At 36.5% G+C, this 24,527-nt stretch overlaps 1 protein-coding gene across 1 annotated transcript; it reads left to right on the forward strand.

The window, feature by feature from the left end:
- The first annotated feature begins 8,619 nt into the window (after positions 1 to 8,619).
- Positions 8,620 to 16,488, forward strand: LOC104109692 (probable inactive ATP-dependent zinc metalloprotease FTSHI 2, chloroplastic). Its single transcript, XM_009619037.4, has 11 exons — positions 8,620 to 10,139; positions 11,157 to 11,329; positions 11,685 to 11,786; positions 11,878 to 12,042; positions 12,205 to 12,345; positions 12,868 to 13,026; positions 14,276 to 14,361; positions 14,703 to 14,781; positions 15,070 to 15,192; positions 15,489 to 15,545; positions 15,666 to 16,488. Exons 1-11 carry the CDS (start codon positions 8,825 to 8,827, stop codon positions 15,879 to 15,881), a joined length of 2,616 nt encoding a protein of 871 aa, XP_009617332.1. The 5' UTR covers positions 8,620 to 8,824; the 3' UTR covers positions 15,882 to 16,488.
- The last annotated feature ends 8,039 nt before the right edge of the window (positions 16,489 to 24,527 follow it).

The raw sequence follows: 24,527 nt of genomic DNA on the forward strand, positions 1-24,527 counted from the left end.
TATAATCTGATCGTACTGATCCTGGATTCAATAACCTCGTCTCACTTAGTATAAGCTGCTTAGGCAATAAGTCACCTCAGACATGACAAAAAGTCTCATATGGTGCCACAATGAGCTAATAAGCTACGGACTCAATTGCGATACATAAGGAAAATAGACTATGGAAAGGATTACTCAACCCACGTGACTAATTGAACAACTGAAAAGGTGTCATGAACCTTCCTCAGAAAATGGGACACAAAACACACAAAATAGAATATAGGGAACTGTACTCAACATCACACTGTTGCAGCGTGCAACCCGATCCGCACAAAAAGAATCTATATAAAGAAAAAAAATACTTACAAAGCTAGAATGCTCATTACTTACAAAATATCCGAACATCGGACACAAGCACGCTAAGTGCATAATACCATCCTTGGAAGGACCGACAACGCCATACGCTACAAAACTCAAGCACAACTAAGGTGCGATATATGATCTGAATCTCGAGAGCCATCCTGCTCACATAATACCATCTCTACGCGGAGCCTCAACACATAAAAATTTTATCAAGCCGTTTCATAACTCACATAACACATTATAGTATTACATGAAATAATCGACGACGAAACGACATCCAACGTCCGAATACTCCTACATAGGGAGCTTTTTATACTGAAATGAACACATCCGGTCTGATATAGAGTCCATATTCATATTCAAATCTATCCACAGACCTCAAGCTGATTCTGATCGCACCGTACTAGGCTAATAATCTTTCAAGGATCCATATTCCTTTTTCCCATAACACACAAGAATAGCCATCATAATCGGAACAAACTTCCACAGTCCACAACCAAGTGAACTGAGCGCCCTCCAGGCATAAATTCTCAAATCAGCGATATTACCACAATCTTCATACTTGGTTTCAATCTTCACTCAATCAAGTGACTACATGTCACTCTTACACAATCTTTCCGTGAGACACGCTCCCACGACCTTTCGCACCAGGTAACAAGTATGCACATCCATGCTACCGGTTACACTAATGTTGTAAAGCATATCAAGAATCCACAAATCAATACACAAGGTCTCTTACACCTGACATCGACCTTAGATGATGCCAAAAACAATACCATATTACTTTAAACATCTAAATCCCTTCCCTGCTCATCCGAGCTCATGACATCCTTGTCAACACCGAACCGAAATCTTAAATCCTCAACTTTCGAATCCCACGCTACTTAGTGCACTTAACCACGCCAATGCGCAGGAGTACAAGAATTCCATCATAACTCCCGAACCACTAATAGGGTAAACACTTCATCATATAGAAACCTTCTTCTTAACTCATTTCAAGAGAACCATTGCAACACGTGACTGAATTCCTATATCCATAGAAAATACCGGCCTCAAGTAGTGGTCTAAACCACCATAACTCTTCTGGGATTCCTCTACACATAACATATCATAATACTTGAATTCCTCCAAATAAAATCAATTACGACGGTCGTCAAGCCTCGCACGTACCGCCACAAATCACACGCATAATTCAATGCGCTGAAGGAACTGATCATTGCCACCATTATGCTGATTCAACCATTATTAGCCGACCCGTCTATTCTTAATTTATTTTCAACTTACCTTAGAAATAATAATAGCTCAATTCATTACATTATGAACTCAAATCCGTACTCATCCCGAGTGACCTTATTTCACGAGACCGCGCTGTTTCAAAACCCACTAATTATCTCATATCCCTCCCTGTGCGCACTTTCACATCTTTAATAGGTACACCCATTCTGATACTTCTTTTATAAAACCGAAGTTATTTCCTTATGTTTCCCTAATTCTATACCACAACCTGAAGATAACGTAGAGTACTCCAATCCCCGTTTCATAATCTGCTGCAAAAGCTCGATACTCAACCATACTATAGACTCGAGATCCTTAGACACCACACTTTAAATTGTTAAATCCACTAGGACCGTTATTAAGAGTCACTTGCTCTGACTTGTTCCCAAACATGATCAATTCCAAGGCCCTGCTAGCACATGGACACTTTCTCAAGGAAACACCCGACTATCTCACTTTCCCTGTGCATTACATCTACACGAAGCATAAACTCTGAGTCTTCCCAAAGTTCGAACATGAATCGATAAGGCCAAATATGGCACACATTCCTCAAATTCTTTGCTCAAATTACCACCGATGTTTTCTTTCTTAGTCGTGATGACCCACCAATATACCGATAACAATGAACCGCACAAGTTGACACTACGTAATCCAATCATAGACGGTGGGGCTCTCCCACTTAGCTTGAAGCTACAATTACGAAATTCTGGAATCCACCGAGATTCTTTCTTCATCGTTGACATGATCCTGCACATGCAACTCACCAAATTTCTCAGAATCCTTCTATTAACCTTTAATAAACACTCTAAACTACTATTCACATTTACATATTAAATCTCTTACCGGGTAGCCAGTAAAATTCTTCGCAGAAGCTTTGTCAACACCACGCGACCGCTAACCTGCTCATAGGAGATAACCCACCTGTGGAAATTACATGCCGGTATATTCCAACGCCGCTACACTGGGTGCAAATACTACGAAATCAGTAGATCATCCTGAGTCCGAGCTCATTCACCAGTTGCACCAGTCCGTTCACTCCTCATGGACGTCAACTAGAGGTGTGACAATACCTTCCAATCCAAAGTCATGTTGTATCCTTCTTCATATCAAGCAACTCCCTCATGTTGTATCCAATCTTCCTCAATATAGCAGCTAATATTACAACTTAAGTCTGTAGACTTAGTCATTGTCCATTCTACATCCCAAATCACTCCAAACGTTCCTCAAGACGTGTAATCATCCTACCACGTAATCCATATGCTACTTTGCCACTCTCTCATTTTGGTCAACCATCTCCTTTAAGCAACTACTCTGCTTCTGTTTTCTTACACTTGGCCTTTTCAGAACCTAACCACTGCAAGGCACCTTCCACATGTCCTTCCTCATCTTTCGCTGCCCAGTTGTTGCCTTAACTCAAAATCCGTCTCTGTAGCACTTGAACCAATAGCTCGTTACCAGCTTAAACCTTTCTGACGATCATCCTTCTCGAGACATCAATACTAGAAACGTTGCTTCGATCCTGAATTACTGCATACCGTGATCTCTAATGACTGCTTCCCCTATACTAATTCCTAACACCCCGTCGTGAAGGCAAGTTGAAGAATACCATAACACCGGCGAACCTTAATGCATTTTACAAGGCGATGACACCACATCAAAATTGAGAACTCTATCACACTCGAAAATATCAAGCTTCGTTACTCCATCAACCCCAAACCTGAATATTCATAGTCCGATTGCCTTTTCTCCGTTGGAATTAAAACACGGAACCTCTGAATCGTGTACTGAGAAAACTTTCTTTCAAGTCGTTTACTGCCCTGACACATAGACGGGCATTTTTTTTTCCATTTCATAAACACTATGCGATAACAACGCACGAATCATCATAACAATCAATGCCAAATCTCAAAACCTTAGGTAGTACTGATACTTAATTTGAAATGACAGAGCGGCCTTTCGTAAGGCGATGACAATAGCCCAATTAATTACACAAGGAGAAGTATCATGTACTACATCTGTAGTACCATTAAAATTTTCCTCGATCCCCAATTTATAACATGCGCTTCACGTCGCATAATATTGAATAGGAAGGAAATGTAGGCATAAGCATCAAAGGAATCGAATCGCACGATGAGGAATCAAAAAGGAAAGTATTCCTAATAGCCTTGTAGCCTCTCGAAGATAAGCACAGACGTCTCTGTACCAATCCGCAAGACTCTACTAGACTTGCTCATGACTCGTGAAACCTACGTGAACCTAGTGCTCTGATACCATGTTGTCACGATCCAAAATCCAAAAAGGCCGTTATGGCGCCGGACACCACTGTCAGGCAAGCCAACCATAATCAATTAACTTAATTACCTATTTTATTATTTTTGAAATAAAAATTTTCTTTAATAAAACTGTAGAGATAAAACTCATAGATTAAATGATAAATATTTTTGCAGCTAAATTTCTAAACAATTCACAACCATTCCCAAAACCCGGTATCACAAGTGCATGGGCATTTACTAGGGAATTAAAAATAAAATACAGCATCTGTCTAGAATACCAATTAGACGGGAAGAATATAATAACTCTGAAGGAGACTCTGTTAGCTGCGGATCATAATATATAATGCAGCTCACCTATGTCCCCACAATTATTAACCACACCTTTGTGCCCACAAGGCTGCTATACATATATGTACCTGCACAATAAAATATGCAGCAAGTGCAATATGAGTACGAAAACAACGTGTACCCAGTAAGTATCACGCCTAATCTCAAAGTGGTAGAGACGAGATAGCCGACTTTGACACTCACTATGGGTCAATAATAATAATTAAAATAAAACTAGAATATTTAAATCAGCATGATTCACAGAATATAACAATAATTTATTTAACCAGCAGAAATAATAAGAATCCTTCAAATGCAATAATTTTCCAATTTATTAATTAAATCATGCAATTTCAATAAAACTTTCAATTTATCAAATAACTTTACAAGCTGCAATTCAATTTAAATAAATTTTTCAATTTATCAATTCGTCTCATTTACAGGAATAACAATAATTCCTTAACAAACAAGAATAATAATTCATTAAATTTCAAAGATTTCCAATTTATCAATTAGCTTCGCAAGCTGAAATAAACTATTAAGGTATTGTGTAATTATTATTATTAAGCACGATTTCTGCCGAGGACGTACGGCCCGATCCAGAGTATCGTGTACACTGCCGAGGGACGTGCGGCGCGATCCATAGATGCATCTATCCTGCCGAGGCGTTCGGCCCTCTCCACAAGAAAGGAGGACATTTTCTTATGTACCTCCGGAAGGAGAGTATATTTATTATGAGATAAATTCGGAAGGAGAATAATTTCTTTTAACAATTAATTGATTTAAACAGAAAATCAAGCATATGAAATTTTCATCCTTTAATATCTTTATCTAACAATTCACAATATATTCATATATATATCAATTAATATTAATTAATCAAGGAATACAATTTACACAAGTAATTCATGCTTTGAGTCCTAAACTACCCGGACTTTAGCATTTATAGTAGTTACGCACGGACTCTCGTCACCTCGTGCGTACGTAGCCCCCGCAATTAGCAACAATTATTCAATTTAATCCCTATGGGATAATTTTTCCCTCACAAGATTAGACAATAGACTTACCTCGTCTCAAAGTCCACTTTTCAATTATCGCGTCGCGTAAAATTTTTGATTCGATGCAGAAAAATTCGAAACTATTCAAAAGTTATATAAAATAATTAATACACGTTCAAAAATTTAAAATTTATCTATTAAATAAATTACCCTATCCAAAATGGTAAAATTTCTAAAATTCATCTCGGGCCCACGCGCCCGGATTTCGGAAATTTTCGGAGGAAATCGTTACCCATAATCTCAAGAACTCAAATATAAAATTTTCATCCAATTCCATAACCATTTTCATGGTGAAAAATCAAAAATACCAATTTTCTAGGTTTTCCTTCAAAATTTTAAATTTCTACAAATTTTCATGTCTAAATCCATATATAAACCATGTATTTAACTTGCAATAGGTGGGAATTAACTTACCTCCAAGTTGCTAGGTGAATGTTCCTCTCAAGAAGCTCCCAAGATCGTCCAAGAATGAAGAAATGAGCAAAAATGCTCAAATCCCCGCTTTAAACACTCACTGCCCAACGATCATTGCGCCCGCGGAAAAATTTTAGCATCCGCGGCTTCGCACCCGCGATGAATTTTTCGCACCTGCGGCTTCGCACCCGCGATGAATTTTTCGCACCTGCGGCTTCGCACCCGCGATGAATTTTTCGCATCCGCGGCTTCGCACCCGCGATGGATTTTGCGCATCCACGGCTTCGCACCCGCAATGGATTTTGCGCATTCGCGGCTTCGCACCCGCGATGGATTCGCACCCGCGATCACACCAGATATTAGCTGCCTCAACTCTTCTTCAAATTCCAAATTCGATCCGTTAACTAACCGGAATCCACCCGACGCCCTCGGGACCTCAACCAAATATACCAACAAGTTCTACAACATCATACGAACTTATTTGAAACTTCAAATCACATAAAATGACGCTAAAACCACGAATTATGCTCCAATTCAAGCTTAATGAAACTTAAAATTTCCAACTTCTACATTCGATGTCGAAACCTATCAAATCAACTCCGATTGACCTCAAATTTTGCACACAAGTCATAAATGACATAAACGGAGCTATAAAAATTTTCAGAGCTGTATTCTGACTTCGGTATCAAAAAGTCAACTCCCCGGTCAAACTTTCAAACTTAAATTCTTATTTTAGCCATTTCAAGCCCAATTTCACTACGGACTTCCAAATAAAATTCCGATCACGCTCCTAAGTCCAAAATCACAATACGGAGCTGTTGGAATCATCAAAATTCTATTCCGGGGTCGTTTGTATATAATTCAATATCCGGTCACTATTTGAACTTAAATTCTTTTTAATTGTTTCATCAAAATTCCATATCTCGGGTTAGGGACCTCGGAATTTGATTTCGGACATACGCCCAAGTCCCAAATCACGATACGGACCTACCGAAACTGTCAAAATACTTATCCGAGTCCGTTTGCTCAAAAATTTGATCAAAGTCAAACTTGGCATTTTAAAGCCAACTTAAGGAACCAAGTGTTCCGATTTCAACCCAAACACTTCCAAATCCCGAACCAACCATCCCCAGAAGTCATAAATTATTTAAAGCACATACAAAAAGTTTTATTTAGGGGAACGGGGTTCTAAAAGTTAAAACGACCGGTTGGGTCGTTACAAAATCCCTTATAGATTGCGATATATAAACTTTCAAAGTCGGGTCAGTGCAACCGAGATTTGTTCTACGCGATCGCGAAAGAGCTTCCGCGATTCACAAGGCCCCAAACTGTTGTTTGCTCTTCGTGAACGCGACCAAAAGTTCGCAATCGCGATGCACACTTTTGTAGGCAGAAACCAGCAATTAAAAATGACCTAAAAATGGTCCGAAACTACCCCGAAACTCACCCGAGCTCCTCGGGACCTCAACCAAATATACCAACAAGTCCTAAAACATCATACGAACTTAGTCGAAGTCTCGAATCACATCAAACAATGCTAAAATCATGAATCACACCTCGATTCAAATCTAATAAACTTTAAACTTTCAAATCTTATATCTTGTGCCGAAATACATCAAATCAATCCGGAATAACTTCAAATTGTGCACACAAGTCATAAATGACATAACGAAGCTATTTTAATTTTCAGAATCGAATTCCGACCTCAATATCAAAAAGTCAACCCCCGGTCAAACTTTTCAAAAATTTAACTTTCGGCATTTCAAGCCTAATTTCACTACGGACCTCCAAATAATTTTTCGGACATGCTCCTAAGTCCAAAATTACCATACAGAGCTATTGGAATCATCAGAATTAAATTCTGAGGTCGTTTACACATAAGTCAATATCCGGTCAAGTTTTTCTTCATTCAAGCTTCTAAATAAGGATTGTTCTTTTAATTTAATTCCGAATCTTCAATAATTCAAACTCGACCACACCCGCGTGTCATAATATATATTGCGAAGCTGCTCGAGACCTTAAGTCACTGAACGGGGCGTAAATTCTTAAAACGACAAGTCGGGTCGTTACAAATACAGATGGTCAACATTAAATTGTTGAGTGATTGAAATTTCTTTCAAACAATCTGGTCTGAAATATTTTCACAAGGTTGTTTTGTGTGATCCCTTCCCTCTTTTAAGTTCCTTTTGCGAATTGAGAGCCCTTTTATTTTAGTACAAGTGCTTCAAACCTAATTTGCCGAATACCAGCAGTCATCCAATCAATTCCTGCACCAAAAGAATTATCAAATTAGGACAAAATAACTTGTATAAAATATACAAACTTCCTCTCTCCAATTTTAAAAACGGATCTTGGATTATAACAAAACTAACCAAAGGAATAATTAATACCTGTACAACTTTAACCAGGGAAGATATTTGTTCACTTACTCTAGTCTAAAGTCATGAAATTTTAGAATCTTAGGTTTATGTAAATAGAGTTTTCTTGAGGCAAAAGTCTCTCGCTATAGAAGCATAGAAGCATAGCGAGAATATTAGACCTAAAAATAGATTATTCTTTGAGTCCATATAATATTAGTATTTTTGACCTATTTTTAATTTTAAATAAGGAAGAATTTAATGTACAAAATTTCATTGATTTAGAACTACTAAACATTAGGGAAAAGTTTAAATGATAATTTTGTTTGAGGTGGAATCTATTTTTTGAGGGTAAAAAAGGCGAACGACATTTCGTTAAGACCCTTTGTATTTTTAATATAATATAGATATAGATAGATAGATAAGTGTTGTACAATAGTTATCAAAATTCCAAACTGGAAAGGGGTGGAGTGGGCCTCCATTATTGGGCCGTCAGTAGAGCCCAAAAGAAAATGTCTTGGCAACTTCATTGGTCCTATATGCAGGCGACCCGCCACCATATCTGCTCAGTGTCTTCTTCCTCTCTCCTCTTCATTCATAAACATCTGCCTGCATTATTTATGCTTTTTTGCAGCGAAAATTATCATCCTGAGGCTGTTTGATAAAATGCCTAAGAGGTTTCTCAATTCCAAATTCAAGTTACCTAAGGCCTTTCTCTTGCTTCGCTCAACAATGTAATCATCCTCAACTCTCTATTCAAAATTCTCTTTTTAATCACATGGCCTGTAATTGCGTTCTAAATTCTCAATTTTTTCCTTCCTTTCCCCAATTTAACAAACCCCACTGTCGAAAAAATAGAACCCCGTTAATCATTTCATGCAGTTCTGACAGTCCCACAACCGAAGAAGACAAGAAACTTAGGTTTAATCAACTGGGTTTACTTAATCTTTCAGTTACACTCACTGTACTTTCAACTTCACTTGTAAGACCCGCAAATGCAGCAAAAGTCTCCGAAAAGAGACGTTCGACGAAAAAGACTGAAGCTTTAACGCCACAAGAGTTGAAAAAATGGTCACAGGGCCTTCCAACTGTGAGCAATAGGCTGCCTTATACAGAAATATTGGATTTGAAAAGGGAAGGGAAACTTAAGCATATAATTAAACCACCTAATGTAGAGTTAAAGCAACGGCCCGAGGTAGTTTTAGCTGTTTTAGAGGATTCTAAGGTTGTTAGAATTGTGTTACCTTCTGTTGAGAGTGATCCAAGATTTTGGTCTGAATGGGATGACCTGAAAATTGATGGACTTTGTATGAATGCCTATACTCCACCACTGAAAAAACCTGAGCTGCCTTCACCTTATTTGGGGTTCTTGTCAAATATTCCAGCTTGGATGCTTTCTTTTGTGAAGGCCAAGCCACAGTCAAAAAAGGCGTTGGAGCTGAAGAGGGTGAGAGAAGAACTTAAGAGGAGGCAAAACCAGGAGTTAGCAAAGATGAGGGTGGAGAGGGAGAGGATGGAGAAGGCAATGAAAACGCAGAAGAAAGTGGAAGAGAGGAAAAGAAAGAGGGAGTTGAAGAGAATGAGGTATGAGGAGTCGTTGCGTCAAGCAAGTAGAAGTTCTCAGGATATGGCAAGAATGTGGGAAACCTTAGCTAGTGATTCGAATGTTGCCACTGCTCTTGGATTGGTATTTTTCTACATATTTTATAGAACTGTCGTGCTTAGTTATAGGAGGCAGAAAAAGGATTATGAGGATAGGTTGAAGATAGAGAAAGCAGAAGCTGATGAGAAAAAGAAGATGAGGGAATTGGAGAGGGAAATGGAAGGGCTTGAGGGTGTTGATGATGACGACGAAGAGGAAGGAAGAAAAGGGGAGGAAAATCCTTATATGAAGATGGCTATGCAATTCATGAGGTCAGGTGCTCGTGTCCGAAGAGCACGTAATAAGAAACTTCCCCAGTATTTAGAGAGAGGTGTGGATGTTAAGTTCTCTGATGTTGCTGGGCTTGGGAAAATCAGGGAGGAGCTTGAGGAAATTGTTAAGTTCTTCACCCATGGGGAGATGTATCGCAGGCGAGGAGTCAAAATACCAGGTCAGATATATATGCACATATTGATTTTTGGGGGGTCTTCTTGAATGTGGTTCCTATTTGAGTTTGTTGTTTGACGTATAATTTCTGTAAATAGGAAGTCCTTTTCTTTCTATTTCAGATCAGCAGGAATATACCGCTTCAATTGCTCTAGACTTGTTAGTTATTTGTTCTGGGTACTAGTGTATATTTCTGTAATTTACTGTCATTTCCTTATGGAATCGTGTGTTTACGTGGATACAATAGACATAAAGCTATAGGCTTCTTCCACTGTGAAATTGCAGCGTTAGCGGATCCAAGGTTCTTTAGTCCACCGCTAGCTAGGTCACCTATGGCTCTTTCTTTATCATGGAATTGGGGGTTTACTAAGTTCTGTCCTTTGGCAGTGGGCACTTCTACATCCATATCTCTATGGGTAACATCTATAGTGCAAAATGTATTTGCTCGCCTTTACTTTGTAACAAGAGATTCTTGCTTTAGTAAAGTTTCTCCTAGATATTTCTCTGGGTTTTTACATCTACCTGCATTTTACTACTCCGTGTTTTAACATAATTCTATCGCATGCAAGAATAGAACTCACTCTGACTTCAATATAACATTAATAAGTTTGATATCTGCTTCTGTAACTTTAACTAAGAGAACCTCTTATCTGTCTGTCTCTCTCTCTCCCCTCAAAGTTTCCTTGTCATTCATTACATCAATTTATGCAAATAGCATTTCCAGTGCCTCTTTAATTTATATATATATATATATATATATATATATTTATTTATTTATTTATTTATTTTTAAATTCTATTTCCCTGCTATCGTCTTCTTCCTTTTTCCCGTTCTTGCCTGCATTATCTCACTTCTCAAATATTGACAATGTTGTGAGGCATAAGATCTACTATGCACCTGTCTGTTTCACTTCATTGATGATTCCTCAGTTTTTTTTTTCCGTTCCTTGTTTGGCACATTAGCCTGGTATTGCTTTATTCTTGTCTTATATCATTACATATCTATTGGGCAATGCTTTCAGGGGGTATACTGCTTTGTGGTCCACCTGGGGTGGGGAAGACTTTGCTAGCAAAGGCTGTGGCTGGTGAGGCAGGGGTGAACTTCTTCTCCATTTCGGCATCTCAGTTTGTTGAGATATATGTTGGTGTTGGTGCTTCTCGTGTTCGAGCACTCTACCAAGAGGCAAGGGAGAATGTAAGTCCTTTTTCTATCTTCTCTACTATCCATGCCCATCCTCTTGAGGCATTTCCTTAAAAGCGCTTGGTGTTCTAATTGGCTACTCTTATTCCACCTTTGCTTTTTATGAAGACTCTACCATTTCCCTCCTATTCTGAGTGATTGCTTGCTTTTGTCTTTTGATATTGCTAAAACCAGCTAGTTTGACGTTGAGGAGTCGTTAATTTATTGATAGAATTTTGCTGGGTGGGTTGCTTCATAAGTGCTGTTTCCAAATCTTGTCAAGTCATTTTTGCTTTTACTTAAGGGTGGTTGTATATATAATTTATAAAGTCTTAACAAGATATGAGCGTTATTGTGTGGTCTGTCTCAGGCACCATCAGTGGTCTTCATTGATGAGTTGGATGCGGTTGGCAGAGAACGTGGTTTGATAAAGGGTTCGGGTGGACAAGAACGTGATGCGACTTTGAATCAGGTTTCCAGGGCATTTAGCACTTATGAGAAACTTTCACTTCATCTTGTTGAGATTTCAGGCTACATTGATTTGGTTCTCCTTTTTTCTCCAGCTTCTTGTGTGCTTGGATGGTTTTGAAGGCAAAGGTGAAGTCATCACTATTGCTTCTACAAATAGACCAGACATATTGGACCCAGCACTTGTTCGACCAGGGCGGTTTGATCGGAAGATATACATACCAAAACCTGGCCTTATTGGGCGAATTGAAATTCTTAAGGTGCATGTTACATATGTAATTGTCTGTTGAAAGGTTCCATTATTTTGGGGGTGTACCGCATCTTAAAGTGCTTTTCTTGGGGATATATAAATTATAACATCTTAGCAAGCTTATAATATGTTTTACTCCATGTTTTTCTTACATTGAATCTCCTTGGGTTAGGTGCACGCTCGTAAGAAGCCTATGGCTCCTGATTTGGACTATATGGCTGTTGCCAGTATGACTGATGGAATGGTTGGTGCAGAGTTGGCCAACATTGTTGAGGTTGCCGCTATTAATATGATGCGTGATGGAAGACCTGAGGTAATAGATTTAGGGCTTCAGAGTGAGTCAAATTTTCCTCTAACCTTGTTTTTTTGATAAGGTAAAAAAGAGAACCTTGTTAAGCAATATATGCCAATACTAGTTGTTGTTTACCATACAGATGGACTTTTTGACATAGTCTTTAAACAACATGAGATCTTCCTAAGCTGAGCTCTTATTTATTGCACGCAACATGGGAGAAACTTTTTCGTTATTGCTTTCAATATGATGCCCTTTTCAGCCGAAGAAGTGGGGATGGGTTGATGTTGGTTAATGAGCCTCGTGTTATTTTTCTAAATATCATCATAGAGACCAAAAATATTGTACGCTGGAATTTGTCTTCTAGATTTTATCATGACAAAGATGAAGTTCTGGTCACCATCCATCTCTAATGTCACTACTTTGCGAAGTATTTCCTCAACTAAAACAGGTGTCCAAACCTGTACTTCACTTCTCCATGGTGTGCTCTTCTGCTACCAGAGACAGTAGACTTTGTATAACCTTAGAGTTTGCACTTAGCAGATTACAACTGATGACTTGTTACAAGCTGCACAAATTGAAGAACGAGGAATGCTTGACCGGAAGGAGAGGAGCCCTGAAATGTGGAAGCAAGTTGCTATTAATGAAGCAGCGATGGCTGTCGTGGCAGTGAACTTCCCAGATCTTAGAAATATTGAGTTTGTAATGCTCTTACTCTCTTCTATATTGCTTTTTACTGTCTGCTTTTTTATTCATATCTTTTTTTGATAATTTACTCTCTGCTTTCTCATTATTGTTGTTATGGTATGATAATTGGGTGAAGTATCTTTACTGAGTTAGGCAATCATGTCTGTGCTTCTGCTTTGCTTTCGTCTTGGTTCACTCTTCAATAGTACCCAAATATGCATTTATTTTTCTAGATGCTTGCATCACATCTATGACAAAGGCTAAAGAACTGTTGTACTGCATGGATTTCTATCTTTGGCTAACTGCTTGGAAATACGAATTCTGGCATTTCTTCCTAATTATTCAGTGTTGGTGGAATATCATGTCATTATATTACCTTGTCAAGAATTAGCTCTAGTGTTATATTTAGGATAAGTAGAAGGAAGACGGAATACCTGCACGGCAAGTTTAGTCAACATGAGAAGAGCGAAGTTGAGGTGAGACTACATCTTGCACATAGTGGATACCTGTTTGAAAGTTGACGAAGTAGTTGCGCATGTTCAAATGTTAAAATTGATTATATTTGTTCCCTATACAATATGTATGGATATGAGCTTTACAGTTTAGATGATAACTAAAATCTCAATCTAAGTTAACCATGTTATAAAGAAAAGAAGCGATATCCGTATAGTAGAAAATTGACTTGTTTTGAACGAGCTTTGTTGCGGACCGACTACTGGTATGGATGGCAAACAAAACTTGGGTCAGTTAGGAGAAAGAGTAATCAATGTTCGTCCTCCTTCCTGAATTTTGATTTTCTCATGCTTTTTCTTCTTTTATGCAGAAATTTCTGTCTAATTTAACCATGTATTAGACAAAGGAAGCTGTACCCATGTAATAGAATATTAGTTGCTAGCAAGGGGCTTTGAAGTGAACTGACTGCTGGTATAGATAAACTTGGGTCAGTTAGGAAATATTTGATGATAGAGCAATCAATGTTTCTCCTCCTTTCTGAATTCTGATTTCTCATGCTCTTTGTTTGACAAGATACGGAAAAGTAGAATCATGCTCGTTAATGCTAGAGCTGGAAGCTACAGCTTTCTCTTGTCTTTTTCTTCTTCCTCCAAAGTGCATTGAGTTCTTATTTTCATACCTATCAAAATAGCTGTTATCATCATCGTTATAATTGATGATTAATTGAGCCAATTGCTACTGTCTACAGTATGAACTTTCCTCAAAGTGCTTTTTATGACGGCTGTTTTTTGTAATGTTTCTTTTTGAGAAGGTCACTATTGCTCCAAGGGCTGGCAGGGAGCTTGGTTATGTGCGGATGAAAATGGATCATGTCAAATTTAAGGAAGGAATGCTGAGGCACGATTTCTATCCCCTTCATATTGCACTTATCTTTCTGATTTCTTCTCTCAAAACTTAAAATTGAAAATCAAATGCAACAAGATATGTATGTAATGGAACTAAGAAGTGAGTATTTCAAATCTCTAATCATGTATTGCCTTATGTGAAGTGAAGAAACATATCTGTAGACACCAAAGACATGAAGTATTTGTTTTTGAAATACCTCATTGTCTGTTGGTCTTGCTTCCCATGGCAATTTGGAAGAGGCGACTGCCTACTGCATTGGCGCGACTGCACCTCAGAAGTAGAAAATTCCTGAGTGTAGTCATCTTTAACTTTTAAAATTCATTTTAATGCAGCCGACAGTCACTCTTGGATCACATCACTGTTCAGCTAGCACCACGTGCTGCTGATGAGCTGTGGTATGGAAAGGACCAGGTAAGATATGCAGAAACTTTAAATTTTATTTTTGCATCATTTGTCACCTAGCACCCACTACTCCATTTGTGGGGCTTTGGGGTAGGGTAAGGTCTGTGTACACACTACCCTCCCCAGACCCCTTACTTTTGGGATTTTACTGGGTGGTTGTTGTCACGTAGCACTTAAATAGTTCAAAAAGATCCAGTGTTGCTTTTGTTGGTGTCTTAAAGATTATTAAGAAATGTAGCCATCACGGGAAGTCCACTGGGGCAATAATTAGTCACTTATACATTTAAAATATTTCAGCTCAGTACCATATGGGCGGAGACTGCAGACAATGCTAGATCGGCGGCTCGGACTCTTGTTCTTGGAGGTCTTTCTGAGAAACATTATGGTTTGTCTAGCTTCTGGGTTGCAGATCGGATAAATGTAAGATTTAACCCCCCCCCCCCCCCCAACTTTAGTAATTTAACTATTTTCCCTTCCCCATTGATCAATTGCTTAAAGGCAATGGAAATTTTAACAAAAATATATGTTTCCTCCTTCCAGAAGTATGAATACTTCATTTGTATGCGGTTGCTAGAGTTTCAAATATGCTTCTAAAATAAAAAAATTCCAGTCTCTGCTTTTTGGTTGCACTTCTTTGGTATTGCATTCCATCTGTATTTTCCATATAGATGTGTTCTGCGTGACACCTGAATTCCAAAATACATTGTGCTTTTTAGGACATTGACTCAGAGGCACTACGGATCTTACATAAGTGCTATGGTCGTGCAAAAGAGGTATCAGTAGACTCATTCCCTGCCCCTCTGGTCTAAGTGGAAAAAGAAGAAGATAAAGTTAGTTAAGAAACTGCATGTTGCTCAGATTTTCATTAATGTAATCCTGAAATGCCTGTACAGATCCTTGAGCGAAACCGGAACCTTATGGATGCAGTTGTTGATATACTAGTTGAGAAAAAAAGTCTTCAAAAGGAGGAATTCTTTAATTTAGTTAAGCTACATGGATCCCTTCAACCAATGCCTCCCAGTGTAGTTGATCTCAGGTCAGCTAAACGCTTGGAGTTCCAGGATACTCTCACAAAACAGAAGGAAGTAGTCTCTCAGGGACGCAAATGAGCAAGGTATTTCAGATTGTGACGTGATCATATTATCAAACCATGAGCTACTTTGCTCTATTAGTTTTCTCCTGGAAACATGCTCCCTCTGTGGTTGGTACGGACGGTGTTTTTTGGCTACTGGGGCTCGAGCAGCTGCAATTTCTCCTTCTAATTTGCAGGGTACAACTTCATTTTATCTATTTTTGTCTTGAAGATCCTATTGAAGTGGTACAGCTTACTGCTACCTCAGATTGGCTGGAGCAGAGAGTGCAAGTTTTCTGTGGGTGGATTTGTAAGTTTTCAAGCCCAAACAATAATCTGGGACCTGTGAAGCTGTAAATGTGTCCTGGAGGGGGTGAACTTGTTTTTGTTTTCCTTTTTCTCTTTCTCCCTTCCTTTTTTGGGGGGACTGGGTGTTCCCTTAGCTGGTTTTCCCTAATCAGTTTTGATATAGATTGCACAACAGAGAGGACATGTATCGGAATTATAAGTCGGATATAATATGTTTTCCTAATTGTTGCTTAATATTCTTACTAATATCAACTGTATAAGACTCTGGATAGCAGTATTCAAGTTCACAATCTATAAAATGTAATTCAAGCCTTGGTAGGCAAAGTTAACACGTACTTGTGCTTGTGGGAGGTAGCCGGTAGCTAGTGAAACAGTTGAGGTGCGCGCAAGTTGATTCAGACATTATTATTGTTTTGTTTTTTTTTCTTCAAAATTTGCTACCTAATCTTAACTGTGAAAATGCCAGAACAGTAGATTAATTTGGTCTCTCCTAAACTGTGAAGTCATTATTGCCTTTGAACTAGGTATAGTAACTGTGCTTATTTGTGTTGGACTTGTGTACTTATCTATTTGGTGTTCCTTCGTGCTGTAAAGTGGCATCTTTTGTCATTCCAAGTAAATTTCCTACTCCACTTGCTAGATTGAGGAAACTGATTACAAAATATCAAGGGAAAATAAAATTCTCAGTATTACCGAGCGGAATTAGAGATTAATAAACTATAAAGAATGTTAAAGCAATATAGTCTGCATCAAAACTTTATGCTAAGCTATACAAATGGTACACAAGATTCAACATTCTAAATCAAAGGATTAAACCCACTATTCTTTGACAATGAGCTTGCACCTATTGTCACATGCCAAGAACATAAATAATATAGAGAAAACTACACGATTTGCCTATGAAGCACAAACTAATTACCCATTTTTGCCCATTTAGAAATTAATTACAATTTCTACCTATTCATCAAAATCTATTTTTGCCGGCCACCCATTCCTCTTTTTTGCTTGAATTTGTTTTCCTCAGCATACCAAACCGTGCATACTTCCTTTTAATTAAATCCATACCTTTTTCTTTGTGAAGAAGTGTGAAATCTAATTTTAATTACCTGTTACTGCCCATTCTAATTTGTCTTACAATGTGTACCTATGCAATCTAAAGTATTTACCCAACTACCTTTTTTCAAAATCCTTTCCTTTCTAATCCCGGATCACGTGAAACCCCATTAATTGCCCCACCCTATTTTCTCTTTTATTGTCTTCTCAAATATAAATAAACGTTTTTCTTCTATCTTTTCATTTCATAATAGGGTCTACGTGCCCATTGAATATTTTTATTAATTTATTCTCTATTTCAAAATGGTATATAGTATATTATTATAACATATCTAAATGTTAGTATAATCGATGACGCACAAAATTGAGTTAATTAGATTATGTGACAACTGATATTATTTCAGTTTAATAATTGAATTTAAAAACTTTTTTTAAAACTCTTTGCTTACTACTGTATACCTTGTTGGTATATCTATATACTATATTGGTATCATATGTTAGTTGGAATCTTTTTTGGTTGTATTAGCTATATTTAATTGGTATACTGTTTGATTTTTTTTTAGTAATTGTAGAATAGTACAATATCTTGAATTTTTTAAATTTTCTTTTATGCATATGTATTATGTAATTATTTTTGATTTTTTCTTTATGCGTTTGTTTTATATATAGTATTATAGTACAATATCTTGAAATATATTATTATATTAATATGCGGTACACTATTTTTTAATTTTTCTCTTTATGCATGTGTATTATGTACTAGTAGTATAGTCATATATAGTTGCCTGAAATTAATTAGTAGAACTGTATACCCTATTGGTATAATTATATATCATATTGGTATCATATGGTAGTTGGAATATCTTTTGGTTGTTTTAGCTATATTTTTAAGTGAATTCTATTCTGAAATGATTTATATGTCATATTTTGCTGTGTTGGATCTTCTTGTACCTATGGACATAGATTTTGTATATTATGTAATACTCCCTCCGTTTCAATTTATGTGAACCCATTTGACTGGGCACAGAGTTTAAGAAAAGAGAGAAGACTTTTGAACTTGTGGTGTAAAATGAGGCACATATATATTTTGTGTGGGTATAAATTATTGCATATAGGTAAATTATTTCCAAATAAGGAAAGAGGTCATTCTTTTTGGCACGAACTAAAAAGAAAATAAGTTCACATAAATTGAAACGGAGGGAGTAGTTTTTATAGTTATATACAGTTGTTGGAACGACCCCATACAACTATATACCCTATTAGTATAACTATATACTATATTGGTATCATATGTTAGTTGAATCCTTTTTTGGTTGTATTAGCTGCATTTAATTAGTATACTATTTGATTTTTTTTAATAATAGTAATATAGTACAATATCTTAAAATACTTTATTATATTAATATGTGGTACACTTTTTTTCCCCTCTTTATGCATGTGTGTTATGTAATAATAGTATAGTCATATAGTTGCCGGAAATTAACCAGTAAAATTGTATACCATGTTGGTATAGTTATATGCCATATTGGTATCGTATGGTAGTTTGAAATTTGTTTTGGTTGTTTTAGCTGCATTTTTAAGTGAATTCTATTATGAAATTATTTATATGAACATGATTTGTAGTGCTGGGATTTTTTTATGCCGATGTACATAGATTATTTGTATTATGTAATAGTTTTTATAGTTATAAGCAATTGTTGGAATTACCCCATACATCTATATATCCAGTTAGTATACGGGATGAGCAAGTTGCTTTGAGAATATTTAGCTTACAATGCGAGCATGTAATTTCTCATATTTTTATCGCATCCTTTAATGTTTTGGTACAGTAGTATAGTCGCAGATAGTTGTAGCAATATTCTAGAGCAATCATATACTCTGTTGGTATACATGTATATCATATTGGTATCATATGGTACTAGAAGTCTTTTTTGCTACTTATACTTTTATTGTATTTTCCAATATTTTATTATCATTTCTATTCTAACTAGTATATATGGAGATTTGGCGGCCGTAGATTATATTTTGCCCCTTAACTGGTTATGTTATGGTAGAGTGTGTACTGATATTTGTAGGGAAGGAGATCACGGTTTGCATGGCAATCACGTGAAATTAGAAAAGGAACAAGAAATAAAGAAAAAAATAAAAAATAAAAAAAATAAAGAAGTAGTCAAATTTGAGTGTGAAATAAGTTATGGTAAAAATATAAATAATACGATTTGGACAAAAATAAATGAATAAAAGAGAAAAAAGAAAAAAATAAGAAGAAAACGAGAAAAAAGAAAAGGAGAAAAGAAAGAAAAAAAAGAAAAGAAGCATAGAAATAAAAAAGAATAAGAGAAAAAAGAGAAAACTCCCTATAAAAACTAATATGGGTAGAAAATGTAATTAATTTGATGAATAAAAAAATAAATTGATAGATAAGGATAAATAATTTTATTTTTATAGGTTACTGTGTACGTTCGAACTCATGTTGGAACTTGAGAAATGAGTGTGACTACTTGAAATATTTGTACTATTCTGCGACGTGTAAAAATAGGATAAAGGAAAGGGGGAAAGTGCATTTTGAGTTTACGTAATGAGGATAGTTCAAGCCAGAAAATATTTTTACGAAGGTAGGGAGATGAAGACGTGAATTTCAGTTTCAGTAATTTCACACATCTTTGCAAGAAGAAAACGTGTGCTAACCACTATCTCCTAAGCTGAACGTTTGGAATATTATTAAGCATCTCGAGTCTTGATTCTTGGAAAATAAAAACAAAAGCAATGCTTCTATTCTTTAGTCAATTCAACGTCGATACTAAATGCTACGTACTACTATTGATTAGACCGCTGACAGATCATAATGCTACGAGTTTGACCAATTTTACACTACCTCAATTCATAAGATTTACTCACTTGGGTTCTATATGTACGTGTGACTTTAATATATGTTCCACTAATTAATAAGCAGTACGGTTAAGTCTGGAGAAAACAATTTCTTATTTTATTGTATAACGTAAAAAAATGGAAACAAATTCAATTAATATTGATTAATACTTACAATAGGAGGTAGTAGAATAATATCAGTCAATTAAGGCTCATTTCCCAGGCAATATTTTCAGTTAGTTCACGAGGAAACTTTTGATTATGACATGTTGCGTGGAATCTTAGATGTACATCTAACTCCAAGTTCTTTTGTTCTTGTTTTCCTAATCTCTTCAAAAGAGACATAATTTGTTACTATTTAACACGTAAAAATCTATAATTTGCCTACAGCAGACAGGAAGATAATTATTGGACCAAATATATTTCATTTTCAACATTTGCAATGCTGACAATCTTGTCGTTATCAATTAATTACTAGTAGCTTAGACATGGATGATATATAAATGTAGAAAAAATGATCTAATCTCGAAAGCATGGAGATCTCACGACAATCATTCTTCTGGATTTGTTGAGTGATGTAAAGTTTACTAGCTAAATAATTTTAAATCAAGAAATAAGTATAATCCACATGTCCGTACATCATGACTCTTCTTGGTTGAAACGTGTCATGGGTTGCAAAATTAGCTCATAAAAATACGATCCGTACTAATTGCCACATCAATATACGACCCATCCAAATCGCCCAAAATTAGTTATGTTGGTCTAGGTATATTTTCATTGATTTGAGCTAAATATATAACCCGAATTGACCCATAAAGAAATTGGTTAAAATATTTTTAAATTTTTTACTGCCAGAATGATTTTTTTCTAATATATAATGCCACAATGATTTTTTTTTGGGTAATTAGACAAATTATAAGAAAATAAATAAAGAAGTAAAAGAGTTGTACAAGTTGGCTAATGATCTATTGTTTAACTTATTTTGATCCCGCTCATATCAATATATATAATTTTGTCTCATTTTAACCCGTTTAAATTCAGTTCAACCCGCCAATTCATTACCCTCAGTTGTCATGCCATAAAGATAGTCTTATCTGGCACTTGGCTGGCTCATGAAAAAAGAAAATATCTAGAAATTAAAAATAAAAATAAAAAACTGAAAGACAATTGGCGTATGTTTGGCCTTATTGTTTGATAATGTAAGGTCCATTGGAGCAATATGCAATTAGGTGGTTGAGATAATTAACTACCCTAGACTGACCAATATATATGGCAGATGGCATCTTCCTGTAAATTTATAACCCAAGCTTAAAATGATGAAATTGAATTGTCATTTTCAAAACAACTTTTGATAATTCTTCACTGTCCCCTTAAATATTGATGAATCTTTCAGTGGCACTCTACCATTAGTTTAGAGTCTGGAGAATGACAAGTTGATTGAAAGCTGTTTAAATCAAGAAACTCTTAGTGCTTAGCAATTTATTATTATTATATTCTCTTCTTCAATATCTTTTTATTGCTTTGTCTCTTATTGAGTAAATTCTTTCACCTAATTAATCTACATCATTAACGGCTATAATATTATGAGAGAGTGGACACTACCGTTATCTCAACTTATTTATGCTTTACTAGTAGGGACAAATTTATAACTATTTAACTGTAAATCTAATTATTATTATATATAAATTCATAAACTTTAAATCTAGATTCATCTCTCATCTTTATAAACTAGTACTTGCACATTAAAGTTTAAACATGTCTATCCTTTTCTCTTTTTACACCTTTTTTTTATTTTGAGTGTTGGTAGTTTACTTTTACTAATATTGGAGGGTGATAGGATAAAAAGAGTTTTCAACCTTGAATGACTATATATCTTTGATAGAAAATTTTAATACATGTCTAATTGAACCGCTTGAAAGGAAGAAGAATGGAAATAGAGATATGAAGAAGTAGAAGGAAAAGGACAGTGGCATTTTTTATGTCATTGAACAATTTCCTGTCAGGAAAAGAAAAGGTATTAGTTCTACATCAAACTAGAATAGGGATGATAGGTCGCCCGTAAAATTAAAGTATATAAGTGACTTTTTGAACAATTTCATAGGTGTTATAAAATATAATTTAAAGTAACAATATGGAACAAGAAAAAATAAGCTAAGAGATATATAGAAAAAGAGAGAAGAAGTTCTTATTTCTTATTCAATTGTGTGTATTTTCCTATCTATTATAAGGCTTTTATATATGCATGAAAAGTAAAGAAAATATGTCATTGAATATGTCATTAAACATAGAAAATATGTCATTAAACATTTGAGATGAAGATCATGGAGGAAGAGTAGACATCCACCATAATTTGATATTTCTTATAACACTCCCCCTTAAATGTCCATAGATAATGTGCCTTGTTAAAACCTTATTAGAAAAAAAAAAATCCTAGTGAAGGAAAAAGAGTACACATGTTTAGAAATATGCTTTTTGGTTGCATCATTAAAAACCTTGCAAGGAAAACTCAGTGGGACAAAACCTTATAAGGGAAAAAGAGTACACCGCGTATTAACTCCCCCTGATGAGAGCATCAATTCACATCCTTGAGCCTTCGCATCCCAATCTTGTATACTAGTTTCTTGAAGGTTGACGTCGGTAGAGATTTGGTGAACGAATCAGCCATATTATCACTTGAATGGATATGTTGCACACTGATATCACCATTCTTTTGAAGATCATATGTGAAAAATAATTTTGGTGAAATGTGCTTTGTTCTATCTCCTTTTATGAATCCTCCCTTCAATTGAGCTATGTATGCTGCATTATCTTCATACAAAATTGTGGGTAGTTTTTCACACTTCAAACCACATTTGTCTCGAATAGATTCATAGATGGCCTCACTTTTCAGCTGCGATTACTCATGACCAGAGAGAGTGTCTGGTGCTACTTTCGATGAGGTTATCGACATTGCTCGTCAGATTGAGATGGTTCACAGCCAGGAATGGGTCGTGAGGGAGGCTAAGAGGCCTCGTAGTTTCGGTGATTTCAGCGGTGTTCCTTCAGGGGGTCAATTTTACCACGGCAGGGGCTGTTCTTACAGACACGCTCAGGCGGGTCGTCCAGCTCATCGTGGTGCATCAGCTAGCCACAGTTCTTACAGTGCGCACTCAAGCCAGTCTTCATTCAGTGCACTACCAGCGCATAGTTCTCATCATGCCTCGCCTGCTCAGGCTTCTACAGGTAATTCTTCGGGTTATCAGGAGCAACAATTCCATCAGAGGAGGGGCTATTTCGAGTGTGGAGAATTGGGTCATTTCAAGAGAGATTGTCCTAGGCTGTTGAGTGGGGATCCATAGCAGAGTTCTTGACCAACGACACCAGCACTAGCAGTTACACCACCCACTCAGCCAGCTCGGGGTGGAGGTCAGACAGCTAGGGGTCGCCCAAGAGGGGGAGGCCAGTCAGGTGGTGGGCAGACTCGATTCTATGCTTTTCCTGCCAGGCCAGATGCTGTTGCCTTAGTCGCAGTAATCACAGGTATTGTTTCAGTGTGCCACATGGATGCTTCTATATTACAGACCTTAACCATACACATTCTCGACTTGCTTCATGAATAGCAATAATCTCAGCATAATTAGATGAAGTAGTCACAATTGATTGCTTAGTCGATTGCCAAGATATTGCAGTGCCTCCACATGTAAACACATAGATAGTTTGAGATCGAGCCTTGTGTGGGTCAGATAAATACCTAGCATCAGCATAACCAACAAGATCGGGGCTGCAATCATTGCCATAAAATAAGCCCATATCGGTAGTCCCTTTTAGATACCGCAATATGTGTTTGATTCCATTTCAATGTCTCCTTGTAGGAGCAGAGTTATATCTTGCTAAGATATTAACTGAAAAAGTTATGTCAGGCCTTGTAATGTTAGCAAGATACATTAGCGCACCAATTGCACTAAGATATGGTACTTCAGGACCAAGAAGCTCTTCATTATTTTCTTGAGGTCGGAACGGGTCCTTATTCTCATCAAGTGATCGAACAATCATCAGAGTACTTAATGGATGTGCTCCATCCATGTAAAACCGTTTCAATACCTTTTCTATGTAGGCAGATTGATGAACAAAAGTCCCGTTTGCCAAATGTTCAATTTACAAACCAAGACATAATTTTGTCTTTCCGAGATCTTTCATCTCGAATTCTTTCTTTAAATAATCAATTACCTTTTGGAGTTCTGTAGGAGTTCCAATAAGGTTTATGTCATTAATATATACAACAAGTACAACAAACTCCGATGTTGTTTTCTTTATAAAAACACATGGACAAATGACATCATTTATATAACTTTTCTTTAATAAATATTCACTAAGGCGGTTATACCACATTCTCCCTAATTGCTTTAGACCATACAAAGAACTTTTCAATTTTATTGAAAACATTTCCCTCGATTTATAATTATGTGCGTCAGAC

The sequence above is a fragment of the Nicotiana tomentosiformis genome, chromosome 12, assembly GCF_000390325.3.
Source record: "Nicotiana tomentosiformis chromosome 12, ASM39032v3, whole genome shotgun sequence".
NCBI classification, from domain to species: domain Eukaryota; kingdom Viridiplantae; phylum Streptophyta; class Magnoliopsida; order Solanales; family Solanaceae; genus Nicotiana; species Nicotiana tomentosiformis.